This window comes from Passer montanus, unplaced genomic scaffold (genome assembly GCF_014805655.1).
Source record: "Passer montanus isolate IOZ18808 unplaced genomic scaffold, ASM1480565v1 scaffold77, whole genome shotgun sequence".
NCBI classification, from domain to species: domain Eukaryota; kingdom Metazoa; phylum Chordata; class Aves; order Passeriformes; family Passeridae; genus Passer; species Passer montanus.
In genome coordinates, this window is record NW_024372923.1 from 1413545 (window position 1) to 1433034 (window position 19490).

Consider the following 19490-nt stretch of genomic DNA (forward strand, 5'->3'; position numbering starts at 1 on the left):
TTGTCTCAGTTGAGAATATTTTTATAGCCCTTTGCTGTATGTGGAACCTCTTTCTGGGCTTGAGCTTTATCTGGCAGCAGCAGGAAATGCTGTGCTTGGTTTACCCAGCAGAAGGAAAGCCAAAAGCAAGGAAAATACAAAATAATTTCATCAATACCTGCAGAGATTTCAATCTAAAGGGCCAGCAGAGCACGGCGAGGCCGTGGTGTGTCAGGGTGAGAAATGAGGAGGACAGAGGTGACACTGAGCTTCCGTCCCACTTCAGGATGTGACACCACTGAATTGTTGGGAAAAGGAAAGGGAAGCCCATCAGCAGTGAGTAACCATCCATTTTTAGGGAGCCTGTAGGGAAGTCTGCCCCAGCCACCCTGGCCAAAAGCTCTCCAGTCAGGTTTGGGAAGTGAATGAAACAATGACTTAGCATTTGGAAGTCAAGGAGTGCAAATGAGGAGTGGCAGGATTTTCTGCTGATTCCTGTGTTCTGTAAGGTTTTAGAAATAGGTTTTTTTAGAAGTAGAATTTTTTCAGTGGGTGGAGAGGGACTTTGAGGAATGGCTGAGTAAGGGATGCCACGAGGCAGGCTAAGGATGGAGACACTCGGGAGGTGGATGCCCAGGGTGGGGAAGTCACCAGCTTCAGCAGAAACGTGCAGGGATGGAATCCAGAGCTGATCTGGGAACTCTGGGAGGGAACAGGGATGTGCAAAAGGGATTGTGGCTGGAAAGGGAGTGAGGAAGCTGAGCTGGGCTGAAACCTCCAGGAAAGAGCAGTGAGGGACCAGTGGGAGCTGGGGAGGGGAGGTCAGTGCTCAGAGGTGGCTTCCAGGGCTGTCAGGAGGAGAACAATCTCTTTGGAGTGGGAATTAGGGCATTAGGGCATGAGGGGCATTCCTTGTGGTGCCAGAGGGCCACCATGGGTGCATGGAAGGGAGACTGAAGGGAATCTCCACCATCCCTCCAGACCTCTGGAACAGCGGAGCTCATGGGTTTTTGGCTGGTGAAGTGTGTGTGGAAATGAAATAATTGTACTACAAATACAATCATTTTATTTTTCTGGTCTTATTGTAAACCTGGTATTGCCTTGCTGAGAATTGCTTTGTATTTTTGAGCCTGTGAGGGGAGGGGAGACGTTTTTATCATGTTCCTGGAGGTGTTTGTGGCCATTGCAGCCAAGCAAACTGCCCAGAGCTTAAAGGAGAGCTGCTCATGACTAGTACAGGATGCCATGCCCTTTTCCTCTGGAAGGAAGAGCTGAAAGTCGCTGGAATTTTGTCATTTCTAACAGTCGTGCTCCCTCTTGTGGCTTTTAAGGATGTAAAAACCAGAAACTGTTTAGGGATGGCAAGGTTGGGAAATGTGGAGCTAAAAATTCCTAAAAGAATAATTGAAATTTTATCTTAACCTTTAGAGTTATTATTATAGTTATTTATTTTATCTCAGCCTTACAGAGCTATTATAGAATTATTAGAGATGGTCAAGCAGATTTTATTTTCAAATGTCTTTTGAAATTTAATTCTGATGCCATCAGCTGGGGAGAGCTGGGTTTTTATGCTAAAAACATCCCTCTTTTTTTGCTGGCCTTGTTAAAATGAAAAAAGGGGGAGGTTTAGATTGGATAATAGGAAAAAGTTTTTCATAGCAAGGGTGATAAAGCTCTGGAATGGCTGCCCAGGGAGGTGGTGCAGTCACCATCCCTGGGTGTGTTTAACAAAGCCTGGATGTGGCACTGGGGGCCAGGGTTTAGTTGAGGGGTTGGGGCTGGGCTGGACTTGGTGATCTTGAAGGTCTCTTCCAACCCGGTGATGATTCTGTGAATTTCTTCACTGAAAGGGTGCCCAGGCACTGGGACAGCCCACAGGGGTGGAACCCCATCCCTGGAGGGATTTTAAAGCCCTGTGGATGTGGCATTTGGGGAAAAGCTGGACTAAAGGATCTGAGATTTAATGTTTCCCAGCCAGTATTTCAGTCCAGTCTGAGCACGAGGCTCACTGCTGCAGCAGTTCCTGCAGATTTGGGTGATTCCAGGGAGATTTTTGTGTGTTTGTATCGTGGCAACAATCCCCTGAACGGGGAGTAATTAGCACTGACTCCCTGATTGCAGAAGGCTGATCAATTGCTTTATTAAGCTGTACTATATTATACTATTAAGAAACTCATAACCCTTACTGACTGTCCCATACAGCTTTGGCCTAATTGGTCAGTCCCTCCAAACACCATCCAGTGTCCAATTAACAAACCACCCTCTGGTGAACAATCTCCATAACGCATTCCGCGTGTCCCCAACGACAGGTGGGGACAAGAACTGTTCTAATTCTTTTCTCTGAGCTTCTCGGAGCTCCCCAGGGAAATCGTGCGAGAGAGCCCTGTCCCTCAGTGCCCAGGGCTCCGTGGTGACCGTGTTTGTTCCCTCCCAAGCGCGGGCGTGGGGCGCACGGGCACCTTCATCGTCATCGACGCCATCATCGACATGATGCACGCCGAGCACAAGGTGGACGTCTTCGACTTCGTCTGCAGGATCCGCAACCAGCGGCCCCAGATGGTCCAGACTGATGTGAGTGCACCTCAGCCACCCGGAATTCCAGCTTTCCCTGGGCACAGGAGGAAACGCTGCTGTATTCCCGCTCCGTTGTGCAGCTCAGGGTGTCTTGTGCTGTTGGACAATTGGGGCTTGGAGCAGCCTGGGATTAATGGGAGGTGTCCCTGCCCGTGGTAGGGGTGGGATGGATGAGTTTAAAGGTCACTTCCAACCCAAATGATTCTGGGATTCTCTAATTCAAAAATGCACAAAGCTCAGTGACGGATGTGAGGTGAGGGAGAAGATAAAGGTGGAGAAGACCACTGTGAAACACTTAATTTTACTTTTTAGGAGCCATTTCCAGGTTTTCCCATGCACACGAGAGTGGAATGTCAGAGAATATGAGTGGAAATGCGAGCAAACAGGAAAACTCTGGTTTAGCATAATAATTCATTATTATTATTGTTGTTATTATTACTATTATGTCAATAATTAGAAGATGGTCACCAAACAGTTACAAGGAGCAGTGGTTTTGAAGTTAGATGGGATAGTGGGAAGGAATTGTTCCCTGTGAGGGTGAGGAGGAGCTGGGATGAAATTCCCAGAGCAGCTGTGGCTGCCCCTGGATCCCTGGCAGTGCCCAAGGCCAGGCTGGACACTGGGGCTGGGAGCACCTGGCACAGTGGAACGGGTCCCTGCCATGGCACTGGATGGGCTTTAAGGTCCCTTCCAAGCCAAACCATTCTGTGTTTTTAAATAAGTCCCAGAATTCCTCATTTTCCTCCCTTCCTCCTCCTCTGTGTCCCTTCCAGATGCAATATTCCTTCATTTACCAAGCCTTACTCGAGTACTACCTCTACGGTGACACAGAGCTGGATGTGTCATCCCTGGAAAAACACCTCCAGACTTCCCACAATGCAGCCCCAAACCTGGTCAAAATAGGCCTGGAAGAGGAATTTAAAGTAAGTATGGAAATTTTCCCCATAGGATTTCCAAGATAAAAGTGGAACCTTAAAGGTGTATAAAAGGGAAGGAGTTGTTTTATTTGGTTTTTGTTGTGAATGGGGCCTTGCTGAACATCCTGTTCCCTAAATTCAGATTTTAATCTCATTCCCTCATTCAGAGCTGTGTCATTCTGTGGCCTTTCCCTAAATGCTTTTTGTTTGTTTATAAAAAAAAGTGGATTGATTCTCTGGGTCTGGTGCAGGGTGCCAGATCAGATAATGCTGGAAGAGGAAACTGGGTTAGGTGCTCCTAATCTGCATCCCAGTGGGATTGTTAACTCTGAGGTGACTGCCAGCAGGGAATGTACAGGGCTGGAGAAAAACCTCAAAAACATCCAAAAACCCCCCATTTCTTATCAGTGGAGAAACCCCAGATGAAGAAAACCACACTGGCTGTGTGTGATCATTGTTTAAATTACTTTAGTTCCCTGAGGTAATAGTTAGAATTTTTTTAGTCTTTTCCTTATGGTAAAATATTTATTTTCTATATAGGTTTAAAGTATTAATTGCCATCTGGGTGTTAGCTGGAGTTGTCCCTTTGCTTTAAAGGACTAATTTAACCAGAAATTGGGAACTGGGTAAACAAAATGATGTAAAAATAAGTTTGATGATAGAGCAGCAAGTTCTGAAACCAGCGGTATTGAGGGAAGGAAGATTAGATGGGATATTGGGAAGGAAATTTTGGCTGTGAGGGTTGGCAGGCCCTGGCACAGGATGCCCAGAGCAGCTGTGGCTGCCCCTGGATCCCTGGAGGTGTCCGAGAGCAGCCTGGGACAGTGGGAGGTGTCCCTGCCATGGCACTGGATGGGATTTAAAGTCCCTTCCAGCCCAAACCACTCTGGGATGCTGTGACTGTTATTCCTTTTAATTTCTATAGCCAGGACAGTGAAGTGGCTGCAGGCTCCCTGGGAGTGTGGCAGGGATTTTTTACCCCACAAAGGCCCTGGAGAGCCCAGGCAGTGCAGGATGTGCTGGCCCCTCTCCTGCCCCGTGCTCACCGCCTGTGCTCTCTGCAGAAGCTGACCAACGTGCGCATCATGAAGGAGAACATGAGGACTGGCAACCTCCCAGCCAACATGAAGAAAGCACGAGTCATCCAGATCATCCCCTGTAAGAGCCCAGCTCCTCACCTGCAGGACAGTGCCAGGAATCCCTGGCTGGGAGCACACGCTGGGTCTGCGTGCTGGCAGGGCACAGCTCCCCTTACAAATTGTCATCTCTAAAAGATTCCATGAATTGGGTTTTACTGAGTCACCCTAAAATCTGTTACAGTCAGGGATTCTGAATTAAATAACTCAGCAGTTTCCCTGTTAAACCACCCCTTTTCTGTGTGATTCCATGCACAGCCTGAGCAGCACTGTGATGTTGGCACCTGAAAATGAACATTTCAGAGAAAAGATTGGGTGGGGTTTGTTCTTCCATGGGCAGCTGGCAAAAGTAACACTGGACTCAAAATTAAGACTAGACTTCTTTTATTGGACTCAAAACTAAGCCCAGGCTCTTCTTTTTTTTTTTTTTTTCCCCAGATGATTTTAACAGAGTGATTCTGTCCATGAAAAGAGGGCAGGAGTACACAGATTACATCAATGCTTCCTTCATAGATGTAAGTATACAACGTTTTCATGCATTTCCTTTTCAAATCCAAGATTTTGCTGCTGCTGATAGGTCTTTTTAAAGAGGCACAGTCAGCTTGGCTTGCAGAGAACATGAGCTTTGTTTATGGGAGTTTCCAAATGTATTTCTTATCTGGTGTTTTTAATTTCAGTTTAAATGGTTGTGCAATTTAAACCTTGTTGTTAGATTTATAAACCAAACCTTTTATTAAATTCTGATCAAGCAAATCAGCTGCATAATTACAGCCAGTGATTCCACTATCTGGGTTAGGTTAACAGGTGTAAATGTTTGCTTTTCTGAGAAATAGAGAAGTCAGTGTTGAGCACAGGGAAAGCTGTGACAGTGTTTGGCAGCCAGGCTTCACTTGGGCAGAGCTGGATGAATTCCAGGCTTTCTTCCCAGCTTCCTGTTGGAAGCTGAACACAGGATTGTGTCTTGTTTTTGTTGAAATAGGAGAATTAATCATGTCCTTAAGCAGTGAAGCCACGTTAGTGACTGAGGGCTGTGGATTCCACACCGATCACACCTGCATGGGAATAAGGAGGGGCTGGATGTGGCCCTCAGAGCCTTGGGCTTGGGTCCAGGTGGGACTCGATGGTCTCAGAGGTCTTTTCCAACCTCATTGATTCTGTGAAATAAAGCTGGACCTCAAAACTCAAGGCAGAAATTCATTCTAGAGAAAAGCTGGGAGCTGCTGTTGTGATGATGTTGTGAAATGTGGTCCGGCAGAATCTCATCCCCTCAGCCATGATGACTGGAGAAATCCACCTGAGCATTGTGAATTTGGGGGAGATTTTAGAACCTTGGAAAAGCTCTCTCAGACTATCGAGTCCAACCATCCTCAGCACTGCCAAGGCCACCACTGCCCCGTGTCCCCAAGTGCCACCTCCACATGGCTTTAAATCCCTCCAGGGATGGGGACTCGCCACTGCCCTGGGCACTGGCACTTTCTGTGGGGAAATTTCCCCTAATATTCAACTTCCACCTTCCCTGGTGCAGCCTGAGGCCGTTCCCTCTCGTTCCCTGGGAGAGAAGCCCCCGTTTAAGCTGAGCTGTCCCCGTGAGGTGTCCCTGTCCCCGTGTGACCCCCTCTCTTCCCGCAGGGCTACCGGCAGAAGGATTATTTCATTGCCACCCAGGGCCCCCTGCCTCACACGGTGGAGGATTTCTGGAGGATGGTGTGGGAGTGGAAGTGCCACACCATCGTGATGCTCACCGAGGTCCAGGAGAGGGAGCAGGTACGTGGGGCATGGCTTTGGGGAGAGCTCTCAGAGCCTGGCACAAGGCTCACACAGTGTGCAAACCTGGAGATGAGAAATGCTGACATAGAAATGCCAGGGAATAGCACTGACATTGTTAAGGGAGAAATGGAAATAGAAATAAGTTTCAAAGAGTGGCCTTGCAATAAGACTGGATACTTTGGAGAAATAGAACCATGGAGGATGCGTTGTGGTAGGAGCCACTGTTGTAGCTGAGACAGAGACAATACAAAACAACACACTCCATTTTCAGAAGGCTTCAAACTGTTTATAGTGTGCCATGCGTGCTTTTTATGCATTCTTACAAAACTCATAAATTTACACTCTACTCATTAGTCAGGAAAGACAAACAAAATGGAATAGGGAGTTGCACGTTTCCCTTATTTGTCTTTCTTTCTTGGTTTCTGTGTCAACAACCTTGGTAGGAAATGCTTTCAGGGGTACACAAGGATCAAACTTCTCTCTGGCTCACAGAAGTCACTGTAAAACCTCTTCCACAAACCAAAAGGGGTTTTTGGATGATTGTCTTTAAGGCATCTACAGCATGGTGTGGCAAAAGCTGATAGGCCAAGAAACCCTTATAATGCATTGTAATTAGGAAATAGCTTCTGATTGTGATGGTGCGAATTATAACATGTGTATTGTCTCACCCTTCACAAGAGACTGAAAATGGAAAAAAAATTTTTAAAAGGCATCCCAGCTGCCCCGTGTCTGGGTCAGAAAAGGGCTGATCTGACACGTGCCCACCCTGCAGCCCCACACTGCCCCTTCCCACCTGCAAACCACGAGTATCGATACTGCAGAAACAATTTTTTTTGCCTAAAAATCACAGCAATCTGAATTTTTTTTTGGCTTTTCCTAAAATGAGCACTTTCTTCACTCATTGGTGTGAGGCAGCATTGCTGCTTTTCTGGAATTGTCAGGAAACAAAAAAAAACTGTGGAATATTGTGATTTTTGAAAGCTTCCAGTTGGCATCAAGGGATGCCTGACAGGGGACAGAGTTTTGGAATTTGGGAACAAACTTTTGTGTAAACTTTTATCCCGTTTGTCCCAGTAAAAGCTCCAATTGCTCATTCTGAGCCTGTCCTGATTTGATTAAAATACAAGAATTAATTCATTATTTGATTTAAATATGAGAATTAATGTCATTAATTAATTAAAGAGTCCTGTGCTGCAGCTTGAAAATTCTGGGTTCAACAAGGGTGTTGGGAAAAGCTTTTTCTTGATGGTTTTGGGAGGTTTTTAACAACATTACCTTGCTCTCAGGAATTCCATTTATTATTCTGCTCTGTTTTAAAGCAATATTTGCTATCTGGGCCTCCTGAGCCTTTTTCATCATGATGGTTTCCATTCAAGAAATATTTTATCACTGTATTCTTAGTGTTTAGAGCACGCTTATTATGCTGGATGTCACTTCTTATGCCAGAGATTCATGACAATGTAGATAACTGGGAAAAATAAATCAAGGAATATTTGCAATTCTCTGGATTCTGCAGGAAAAATGCTGCCAGTACTGGCCATCAGAGGGCTCTGTGACTCACGGAGAGATCACGGTGGAAATCAAGAGTGACAGCCTGATGGATGCCATCAGTGTGAGGGACTTCCTGGTTACATATAATCCGGTAATTCTTTCAATTCCAGCAGTTTTTTGTCGTTTTTGGGTTTTTTTTCCATCAGAAGGCATTTACAAATCTGGTTATGTATCTTAAATTCTGGGATTTCTGTCTAAACTTAAATGTGGTTAATCAAAAGCTGGCATTAAGAGGAAGCTTATATGAAATAATTTTGCTTAAAGTCCCTGAAAATACTGAAAATTCTGATCAGTGAAACAGGTAGTTGCAAAATGGGGGAAGGGTTTTGGGGTTTTTAGCCTGTTTTGTTGTTGCTGTTATTCCTAGATCTTTCTGCCATCTCCCACATAGGTATCAAAGAAAATTTGATTTAAGATTCATCACAAAATTTGGGTTCGGGTTGGGAGGGGCCTTAAAACTCATCTCCACTCCCTGCCCTGCGCAGGGACACCTCCCACTGTCCCAGGGTGCTCCAAGCCCTGTCCAGCCTGGCTTTGGGCACTTCCAGTGTATCCTAAGTCCTTCCCAGAGGAAACAGCTGTGCAAACCAAAGGAAAATTGTAGGGGAAAATTAGCAGTGGGTGGGGGATTTAGAAACAGAGCTGCCAGCATAGAATCGTGGAATATCACTGGAAATAAAATCACCAAGGTCCTTAATATGGTACAAACCAGGCTGCAAATTTTGCAGTGCAGAATTGCTGCTGCAGATGTTCCAGGCAGGAATTGTGTTTGCACCTGGGAGTGACGAGTGGCTGAAGGGTGTTTTCCTGCTGGCAGAGCAACCAGGAGAAGCAGAGCAGGCTGGTCAGGCAGTTCCACTTCCACGGGTGGCCGGAGATCGGGATTCCTGCCGAAGGGAAGGGCATGATCGACCTCATTGCGGCTGTGCAGAAGCAGCAGCAGCAGACAGGGAACCACCCCATCACTGTGCACTGCAGGTGAGCCCCCTCTGCACCTCAGCCTGGCTCTTCTGTGCCCCTGGCATTCCTCTTCCGGGGGGATTTTGGAAGGAATTGTGAATGAGTTACAGACAGGACCTCTGAATTGTTTTAGATTATGTGGTTTATTTTTCTTATCTTCTACATAGGTAGGAAGGGTGAGTTTGGCTCACATCTTCACTGCATGGCTCAGAAGGTCACAAGACCTTTAGTTACAAGACCTTTTAAGAATTTATTGACCAATAAAACACTACCAACAAGGATATTTATGTTTCTGACCTAATCCTTAAATATTTCATCTTATGGATCCATGCTACAGTGTGAGCTTTGTTAGTGAATCATGTTATGAGACACAAACCCAGAGTACTGCATTCCAAACTCCTTGTTCACCTCTGTAACTACTTCTATTTTTTCTATATCTTAAACGCTAAACTTTCTTTTACTTAGTTTAACATGTCTCTGCTTTAAACTATAAAATCCACATTCTCACTTCTGGCACCTGAGTCTGGGAGCCTTTTCTAAGGTCTCAGATCAAATCCTGGGTTTAATGCTAAGCTTTGGCTTCCAGGCCCAAACTTCTGAGAATTCCCTGCATTTCAGATTCCAACGCTCTTTTCCCATTTTTATCCCAGTTGATGCCAAACAAATGTGTTTCCATTGCAGTGCTGGAGCAGGGAGAACAGGAACCTTCATAGCCCTGAGCAACATCCTGGAACGGGTCAAGGCTGAGGGGCTCCTGGACGTGTTCCAGGCTGTGAAGAGCCTGAGGCTGCAGAGGCCACACATGGTGCAAACACTGGTAAGGGATTTGCCAGGCCTTTGGAAGGGAGTTCTGTGTGTAAATATCCCTGGGAAAGGAGAATAAAAGGGCTTTTTGCAGGTTTCCATAGATGATGCATGGTGGATATGTGTGTACAAGGCATAGTCAGGGTTTTACAGGGGTTTTGGAGCATGTCTCAAAATACAGTTTGGTTAAATATTCTCTGTCTTTTAGGAACTTGAGGCAGTGAAACTAAATGTCTTCTGAGTGTTGCAGGTGATAAAATATATTAAGGAAATGGCTTTCAAGCTGTTTATCAGTTGTTCTTTCTTACCTTAAAATGTCTGGGCATAAATTGGAATCATGGAATGGCTGGGGTTGGAAGGGACCTTAAAGCTCATCCCATTCCACCCCTGCCATGGCAGGGACACCTTCCCCTGTCCCAGGCTCCTCCAAGCCCTGTCCAGCCTGACCTTGGACACTCCCAGGGATGTGAAAATCTTTGGAAATGTCTCTGACTTGATTAAAATCTTTACAGTTTTCCTTCAAGTAATCTACAGCTACTATTTGAAGCTTATTCCAGATGCTTTTCCCTGTTGAGTAACCATAAAAAAGTTTTTTGAGACTTTTCTGAACTTGAAAATACAATAAAATATTGACATTTTTGATTTCCATAGCAGCTTCCATTCAGCAATCTGAAGCCTTTTTGGAAACAATTACCTCAAACCCTTTTTCCAGGGAGATGTTTTCTCCATCCCACAGATAGGAAGAACGGGGATGAAGAAATGGAATTGCATTATCCATGCTCAGGCTGGGTCAGGGATGGATGGGATATTGGGAAGGAATTCCTCCCTGGGAGGGTGGGGAGGAGCTGGGATGGAATTCCAGAGCAGCTGTGGAGTTTCCTTCCACAGCTGCTGAAGGAAACTGATGCTCTATCAATAATCTAATCTGGGTTTTCCCACATCCCCCACTGGTTCTGTCGGGCTGGTATCCAGAATGAGAAGAACTGACTTCAAATTAATTCTTAGGCTCTGGAATAAGCATGATTATCATGTTTTATATTATTTGCTAAAGAAATCCTTCCCAGGGAGGGTGCTGGGCTGGTACGGGGTGCCCAGAGCAGCTGGGGCTGCCCCTGGATCCCTGGCAGTGCCCAAGGCCAGGCTGGACACTGGGGCTGGAGCACCTGGGACAGGGGAAGGTGTCCCTGCCATGGCAGGGGTGGAACTGGCTGGGATTTAAAGACTCTTCCCACCCAAACCATCCTGGGATATTCTGATTCCCTGATTATCCCTGGCCAGTGCTCAGGAGTTTCTGCTGTGAGCAGCTGGGTTTAAATCAAAAGCCAGGCTTAAGAACTGATTCAGTTTAAGAAGCATCTCTGAAAAAGCTCCAGAAATCATTTGAAGCAAAGAGCAAGGATCAGCCTGTATAGAAAGTGGAACCACTGGTTTTATCTAAAATAATCACCAGAAATCAGAACAGACCAATCCCTGTTAGGATATATTGAATTTATCACTGGGATTGGCAGAATTCAGGTTTTTAGTGTAACCAAAAGCACATTTTGATCTCTTTTCCTTGTTTTCCAGGAACAGTATGAATTCTGCTACAGAGTGGTACAAGACTTCATTGACATCTTTTCAGATTATGCTAATTTCAAATGAGAATTCTGCCTTATTTTTTAATTTGTCTGTATAAATAGTTGTATATTATGTTAATTTATTCTGTGTCACTTGGATTGTTGACTGAACTGTAAATACAACGATGTGCTGGCTCTGAAAGTTGCATTTGCTGTATAAAGTTGTTTCTTAAATATAAATATCTTCTAAAGCAAAGTATAATGTTCCTATACTGTATAGCACTGTAAGATGGGATAGAAATCTTTATTCTAAATAACAAAAAATTAATTCTCGGGGTTTTTTTTCCTTTGGATTTTGTCACTCATAAATATTTATCAAAAACATTATCTCCTAATTCTTGAATTTTTTGACAGGTGATTTACAGTTCATCCTAAAAAAAAGTGAATTTGGGTGCACATGTTTAAACATGTTTTGTTCAGCAGGAAAATATGTTCACCATGAAAATAGATATTTATTTTTCCAAGCTGTTTTAAAGAACCTCCAGACTTTATTGGATTTTAAGTCTTACTGTCCATAGGAAAAATCAGTAGAAATACAGATTTGAATTTTTGAATTAACAGAACTTTCAAAGCCCCGTTCATTTTTTTTTCACAAATATTGTTTAAGTCAACTTAGAAAGGCAATAACGTGATTTTTAGAATATTTTGCATATTTGAAAAGTATATTTTTCAGCACCTGAACTTGTCGAGTTGAAGAGAAAAGCCAGAAATGAAGTTAAAAGCATCTCTTCTCTATAAACACCTGCATAATCTCCCACTCCTTTAAAATAGGAGATGAACTCTTATTCCTTGATTTGACTCAGCAGGATAGTTAAGAGGTAAAAATTGGAAAAAAAAAAAAACATTTAATGAACAGTTTAATGCCAGAAACATTGAGTATTGTAGCTAAAGTTCCTCCAGGTTCTTACCCTCCCACAAATGTTATCAAAAAAGGACTTTCCATAAGGGGTTTAGGGTTGTGTACAGAGAGATATTTTTATTGAAAGTACTACTCAGAATAGAATTGGTGACAGAAACTATAAAAGTTTTTATTACAGCCCTGACCAGGGGCTGGGAAATCCCCAAAATCACAGGGCACCCAAATGTTGAATAATTACCAAATTTATCTCTCCCACTCTTCCAAAAGCATCTCTGACTTAATGAGCACAAAGGGGTGAATCTGTCATTAATTAGATAACAAATATGCAACAGTTCTGTCTCGTGCAGCTGGGCTTTGGCCATGCAGCATCAAAGCCTAATTTCAAACAAGCAGCTTCAACTGAGCTTTTCCCTGCTGTTCTTGCACTATTTTATCCCATTCCAATAGAATCTCCTTGCACCTTGGAGCAGTGCAAGGGGATGGGAAGGTGTCTCTAGGCCTCCTTCCATTCCAGCCTGGCTGGAGAAGGTTTGGGATAGGAATTCCTGAGCCCCCAATCCCCACAGTGCCATTGGCTCTTCCTGTCTTCCCATCGCTGCACTGCTGTATTTATTTGTACAGTAAATTATGCACTCCAAACACGAGATTGGTTAAAGACTAAACTCGCTCGTGAGTCTCTATGAGAAGAAACACTCAAGCCACAGGGTTGGGTACTGAAAGTGGAGCTGAGGAAGGGCATGTTCCTGAAATTCCATCCAAATGGAAAGAGCCAGAACGAATTCAGTCTGGAAATGATACAAGGGGTTTCAGTCTCATTTATAGCACAGGCTCCCAGAGGCTGGAGAATAATGCAGAGGAATTCCCATTTTTTGATCCTGGTGTCGGGATCTTTCCAACCATTTAGCCCACATTTGAATAATAATTTGTCACAATTTGGGGTCCCTGAGGTAAAAACTTGGGGTGAGTTGTCCATGAAGTCAATCGCAGTGCAGGGACACTCCAGAAGATTGGAAAATAATGCAAAGGAATTCCTATTTTAAGGTCCTGATGTCAGGATCTTTCCAACCATTTAGGAGCCATTATAGTAAGAATAATAATAATAATAATAATTTGTCTGTTGGGCAGATTTGTGGGTCCCTTTGGTGAAAACTGGGGTTGTCTCCTGAAGTAAGTCTCAGTGCAGAGAGATCCAAAAGGTTGGAAAATAAAGGAATTCCCGTCTTATGATCCTGACGTCAGGATCTTTCTGACCCTTTAGCCAGCATCTGAACAATAATAATTTGTGTTTTGGGCAGATTTTGGGGCCCCTGAGGTAAAACCTCGGGTTGAGTTGGCCACGAGGTCGATCTCAGTGCAGCAGTGATGGGGTGTGAGGGTGTGGGGGTCCCACAGCCCCCAGGAGCTGCAGCACAACTCCAGCTGCCCACGGGGTTCCCTAAAATCCTCCTTCCAGCCAGGAGCGGGATGGAGTTCAGCTGGAACACCAAATCCTCGGTGGGTACTCGAATTTTAGTTGATAACCAGATTGAGAAATGGGGGAGGAAAGAGAAATGCCTGAAATAGAATTCAGAGCTCCCAGCTGTAGCTCCATGAAGGTTTTTGTGGAATTTGAAGAGCTCCCTTGGCAGTCACTGTGTGTGCTCGCTGGCTGGAGCTCTGGGAAGGGTCTTGGTGGACTGGACTTTTCCTTTGAATCTCCGTCCGTTGCATGGAATTCCTTCAAAAGGCCAAATAGTTGGATTGGAAGTGTCCTTCTGATCTGTCTGTGGTTTTGGTCACTGTGTGACTTGGACTGTTCATGTGTTCAGAAGGTCCCAGCTCAGCTCAGCATTGAGGCGTTCGCTTCCCAACGCCCTCATCCCACAGTCCATGGATGCCATGGATTCCCTGTCCCCGAAGCAATCCCTTAAAAGTGCTTGGCTGACTTGGGCCTTAATGAAGAATGCATACTGTAATTAGCAGTGTTTTTTAGGCTATTTTTATGTATTTTTTAAACTTTTGAAATGAGCCTGACCGCCCTGTGTTCAGTCTTTTGAAATGTTTGCGTTTCCCTCGTCCCATTTTTCATGTAAAGTTACTGGAACTTTTCTGTATAACCTAAATGTATTTAATTTGTCAAATCTTTATAATATATGTATGTATTATACAGTTTCAGCTCTTATTATTTTCTTTTCTTACGTTTCTAATTTGATCTTGCTGTGTTTTTAATGCCGGTGAATGTGGCTGAATTATTTGTATATGCAAATTGCAAGATCTAATACATTCTGATGCAAGAACAAAGCTTCCTTTTTATTCTCCACCTGCATTATTTCCTTTAAATCTTTTAATTTCATTCCTGTGTTGTGTGTTCATTTGAATTAAGCACTCTCAAAGAGTTGAATCCATTATCTAGTTAAGTAATTTTTCAGTGCTTATCTGCAGTTGTTTGGGAGTAAAATTCTGATTTATTTTGGGACTGAACGTTGTGCATATAAAGGGTGTGGAAACTCATGGAAGCAGTTGGAATCCAGGTCTTCCCAAACTCCAAACTGTCTGGGTAAGTAAGAGCTGATTAAATAAGTACAGTAAAATTAAGTAAATATAGTAAAATAATCCTGTGGTAAACTGTGGTGTAATACCAAGATAAAAATAGGATCTAAACTTCCATCTGCGTCACCAGTCATGAATTGAAAATTCACTCTAATTAACAGCAATTTCTTAATTCATTTTGACAAGTTTTGCATTGGACATTTGCTAAAATTAACCCAGAGGGCCCCACTGTTGTAACAAGGGGGAGAGGTGTGTGTAAAGCAGGAGTAGCTGCTCAGGGGTTCCGTGCTAATGTCAAATCAAACAGGATTTCAGCAGCCTGATTTCTGTTTCTTTCTGTTTCCCCTGGTCCACCCCACACCTCCCATTTGGGAGATGCCTCTTCAGGGCAGGTCATTTTAGGATTTTTTTTCCCCCACAGTTGTTGGGAAGAACTTTTCTGCATGTCCTTCCTGGGCATTGCTCTAACATTGGCAGGATGAGAGGAAATGGCCTTAAATTGTGCCAGGAGAAGTTTGGAAATTAAAATTTCTTCATGGAAAGGGTTTTAAAGGGCTGGGAAAATGCCTGTGGCAGTGGTGGAGCCCCCATTGCCGGAAGTGTTCAAAGACTGTGGATGTGGCATGGAGGACATGGGTTAGTGGTGAACTGGTTAGTAGTTGGATTTGATCTTTTCCAAACCTAACAAATATGATTCTAATTTGCCACTGCACGTAAAAGCAATTAATCTTTTAAATTATTCCAGAGGAGTTGATAAAATACTTTGTGTGATTGGGTGATTGTGCGACCACTGGGAGGTAACTGTGTGTAAATACTTTGTGTGATTGGATGATGTACTTTTATGCAGCTTGTGCGACCACTGGGAGGTAACTGTGTGTGAGGACAGGCAGGTGCCTTGGTGTGCTCTCAGAAAAGAGAAGAATCACAAATATTTATCAGTTATTAATTAATTCTTGGTAATTTAAATAAATAGTGATAATTGTAATTGTTGGTCACACAGCAAACATGGATATTTCTGTACTCTAATGGTGATACACTTGTTTTTTTCCTACTTTTAAACATTACAAAAAAGATACCATAAAGACCCTCAGGTTTCTTACCTGGTTCTGTTTTTAGAAACTCAAATTTAGGAAAAAAATACAACTTAATTGTAAACTGTCCATGAAATATATTTAGTTGGACGGGATATTTAAACAGGATAAACTAAAGCAGATCAAAGAGGTGTTTGCTCTGCACAAATGTCAAGCTCTGTTTTGCCTAATGCAGAAATTGTTGAATTGAGAATTTTCCGGGCCACTGAACTTCCCGGGGAGTGTTCTTCATCTGAGGAATTAAAGGATTAGGATGTAATTTAGATCTTCTGGTGAGAGCTTCCTTCTAATGACTTTTATCCATTTTCTGTGCTGCTTTGCGCAGAGGAGGGGAATTATTCAGTTATTAATCAAGCTGACACCTTGCCAAGGAAGTTCTTTGTGCAAAGAATCCTTTTCACCTGTTTCCATTCAAGAGAAACAGCTCCAGCATTTTCCTGAATTTTCCTGAACTCCAGCTATAAATACGGAACAGAAGATCCAAGCTGGGACTTCTCACCAGCTGGGTGGACAAAAAGCAAGGAAAACTCTCCCAGGTGGGAAGAGCTTGAGGAGGAATTATTTGGATTTTCTAGTTGAGGTTTTTATAGAAATTTGTCCTTCCAAAACCTGAAGGGAAACTGTGGAAAAGATGGAGAGGGAATTTTTATGAGAGCATGGAGTGCCAGAGATAAATGGGATATTGGGAAGGAATTTTTGGCTGGGAGGGTGGGCAGGCCCTGGATCCCTGGAAGTGCCCAAGGCCAGGTTGGACATTGGGGCTGGGAGCACCTGGGACAGTGGGAGATGGAACTGGATGAGGTCCAGTCCAACCCAAACCATTCCATGGTTTTATGATTCATGTGGCTGCCTATGGATGGAGCAGAAGCTGTTTCCAAGGGAGCAACCCATGGAATTGCTCTCCTCCCTTGTTTGTAGGTGTGCATGGAAATTACGGAACTCCAGAATTTCATAGAGGCTGAGTTAATTTCATGGAAATTACGGAACTCCAGAATTTCGTAGAGGTTGAGTAAATTTCATGGGAGTTATGGAACGCCAGTATTTCATAGAGGCTGAGTTAATTTCATGGAAATTACGGAACTCCAGAATTTCGTAGAGGCTGAGTTAATTTCATGGAAATTGTGGAACTCCAGAATTTCGTAGAGGTTGAGTAAATTTCATGGGAGTTATGGAACGCCAGTATTTCATAGAGGCTGAGTTAATTTCATGGAAATTACGGAACTCCAGAATTTCATAGAGGCTGAGTAAATTTCATGGAAATTATGGAACTCCAGAATTTCATAGAGGCTGAGTTAATTTCATGGAAATTACAAAACTCCAGAATTTTATAGAGGCTGAGTTAATTTCATGGGAGTTATGGAACTCCAGAATTTCATAGAGGCTGAGTTAATTTCATGGAAATTACGGAACTCTAGAATTTCGTAGAGGTTGAGCAAATTTGCTGAATCCAGTGGAATCTCGCCCCAGTCCCAATAAAATGCACAAATTTTCACTCAACTGTGCCAAAGGACTCTCTGGGAGATGCAAAATCCCCCTTATGGGATTTTAACCTTTGGGGTTAAAAGTGATCTGCTGAAGTTGATGGCAACAATTCCTGGGTTAAGGAATTCATTCCCAGATCAGGCACAGGGCGGGATTGTTGGGGCCAGGAGTTGGATCCCATCATCCTCAGAGGTGGGTTTGTCATTTTTGGAATTGGCAGGTCTGTTCCACAGACCTAATAATAATTAATTATTTCAAAGTATTCGTTAACACCATTTAAGGTAAATTAATAACTTCAAAGTAGTTGATAAAATTTGGAAACATCCCATTTGTTCCTAAATTTATGCAGATTCCCTCATAAAATCCTTTGTCAAAATCAGGTTCTGTGCATGAATAGCAGCACTCCAAAAATCCTGGGTGCAATAATGTGTCAGTGAAAAAAATCATGATTTTAAGAGAGAGATTTGGTGCTAAACCTTAAAATTTCAGGGTTAATAATGAGACTTCTCATCACTGGACTTGGCTTTACACAATGTGAGTAGCCTGAATATTTATTTACTTTATACCTTATAAAAGTCCTAATTTAGGGAAAGCTTTCACCAGAATTTCTGCCTTTTCAAGTAAAAACCACTGATGGTACAAATCTGTGAGAAATGAGCTTCATTCAGTGCTCCCAAAGCACCTGTTCAACACTTGGATAAATAACTCTGTATGAGGATCCTGACGTGAGAAATTAAAATGCTGATTTTTTAAATTCTTTATCTTTATTTTTCTCCTCATTTTTGACAGTTGACAGTTTTACTTCACGGTGGATTCAGGTGTATTTGTCTAAATTAAATGTTCCTACCAGCAAATTTAAACCTTGGAGAAAATGTCTTTTTTTTTGGTTTTTTCCCTCCTGTAAATCTACTTTGGTAAATATTTGTACAGATGCTGTTCCAGAGAGCTCTGCTGCTCTTGGAGACACTGAAAACCTTTGTTATAATTTGTGTTTTCCTCTAAATATTGCACAAAAGCTGTGGCACCACTGTAAATCATGCCAGAAAATACAATTATTGCCACAGTGCAGGTGTGTTTATTTATTTGTGCTGTTTGATCACATGTGGGCTGGCACAGACTGCAAGAAATTCCATTTCTAAGAGTTTTCCTGCTATAAATTGATTTTAGATACATCATTCAGGACCCCCAGGAAGCATTTTTTAATACCTGTTAATTAGCAATGATACCCAATTAGATACTAAATAGAATCCTGATTTTGGTGTGGTTTATATCTAAATTAAAGATTGTTCAGTAGCACACAGCTATTGTAAAATAAAAAAAAAAATCTGAGCTAAGTTGAAGGCCTACCAAAGCTTATGAAATAGACTTCAAAGTAATTTATTTGAAAAAAATAACATTTCAAAAGCTGCTTACATCTAACTGTATCACATGTAAAGTCATCACAGCACATAAAATAGTCTTTGAGGAAAGCTAGATAATAAAATAGGAGTAAAATCAAAAGTTCTGCTTTGTAAAAGATCTGAATAGTGGAATTTTATTCCCTAAAGCACAAAAGGCTGGATGACCTTGTCCTGTATCCCCTTCCCAAGCATCCAACTTGGAATGAAGGTCACATTTCAGATCTCAATAATGCGTTGTTGTTAATATTTTCTTCTGTCTTCAATCACAGAACAACACAGTGTTCATGTTAATTCTTGGCCTCACAGATCCTCAAATTCTAGTCATAGTAACAAATTTCTGTTTGAGAGCAGAGATAGGGATCAGCCTTATTTCTAAATGAAGGTAACTAATTTGCTGATTAAAATGGACTTAAAATACTAATTTATCTTTTACTTCTGCTCATCCCCTCCCATCCTTGCTCCCTTTATTCTTCTCCCCCTTACTGTTGTGATAAATAATATTTTTGTGGCTAGCAGTATTTTAATCTGATCAAACACAGATGCTGAAATCACTTTATAAAGCTTAATTGAAGCTGAATTGATATAAAGTGATTCTGTGTTTTGCTGATTTGAAGAAGTGAAAATCTGGAACCACTGCAAGTCCCCCTCCCTCAGAGAGGGGCTCGATAAGGCTGGACAGGTACAGGTTTAGGTACAGGTTCAGATACAGATCTAGATAAAGGCTCAGGTACAGATTCAGGCAGAATTCATGTACAGCTATGAGCAGCTATGAGCACAGGTACTGTTATGGGTACAGATCCAGGTACAGATTCGTGTACAGGTGCA

At 42.8% G+C, this 19490-nt stretch overlaps 1 protein-coding gene across 5 annotated transcripts in view; it reads left to right on the forward strand.

The window, feature by feature from the left end:
- The window catches only part of PTPRE (protein tyrosine phosphatase receptor type E), a 45710-nt gene extending 33564 nt beyond the window's left edge, over positions 1-12146 (forward strand). For 4 of the 5 annotated variants that reach the window (XM_039731430.1, XM_039731431.1, XM_039731429.1 and 1 more), the window contains 9 exons: positions 2415-2550; positions 3327-3476; positions 4535-4628; positions 5045-5121; positions 6236-6370; positions 7890-8015; positions 8742-8902; positions 9566-9701; positions 11255-12146. In XM_039731430.1, the coding sequence (XP_039587364.1) occupies positions 2415-2550; positions 3327-3476; positions 4535-4628; positions 5045-5121; positions 6236-6370; positions 7890-8015; positions 8742-8902; positions 9566-9701; positions 11255-11329 (1090 nt within the window). In that variant the 3' untranslated portion in view covers positions 11330-12146. Of the gene's footprint in view, positions 1-2414; positions 2551-3326; positions 3477-4534; positions 4629-5044; positions 5122-6235; positions 6371-7889; positions 8016-8652; positions 8903-9565; positions 9702-11254 lie in introns of those variants that run through there. The other variant, XM_039731433.1, reaches the window with a different exon arrangement.
- The last annotated feature ends 7344 nt before the right edge of the window (positions 12147-19490 follow it).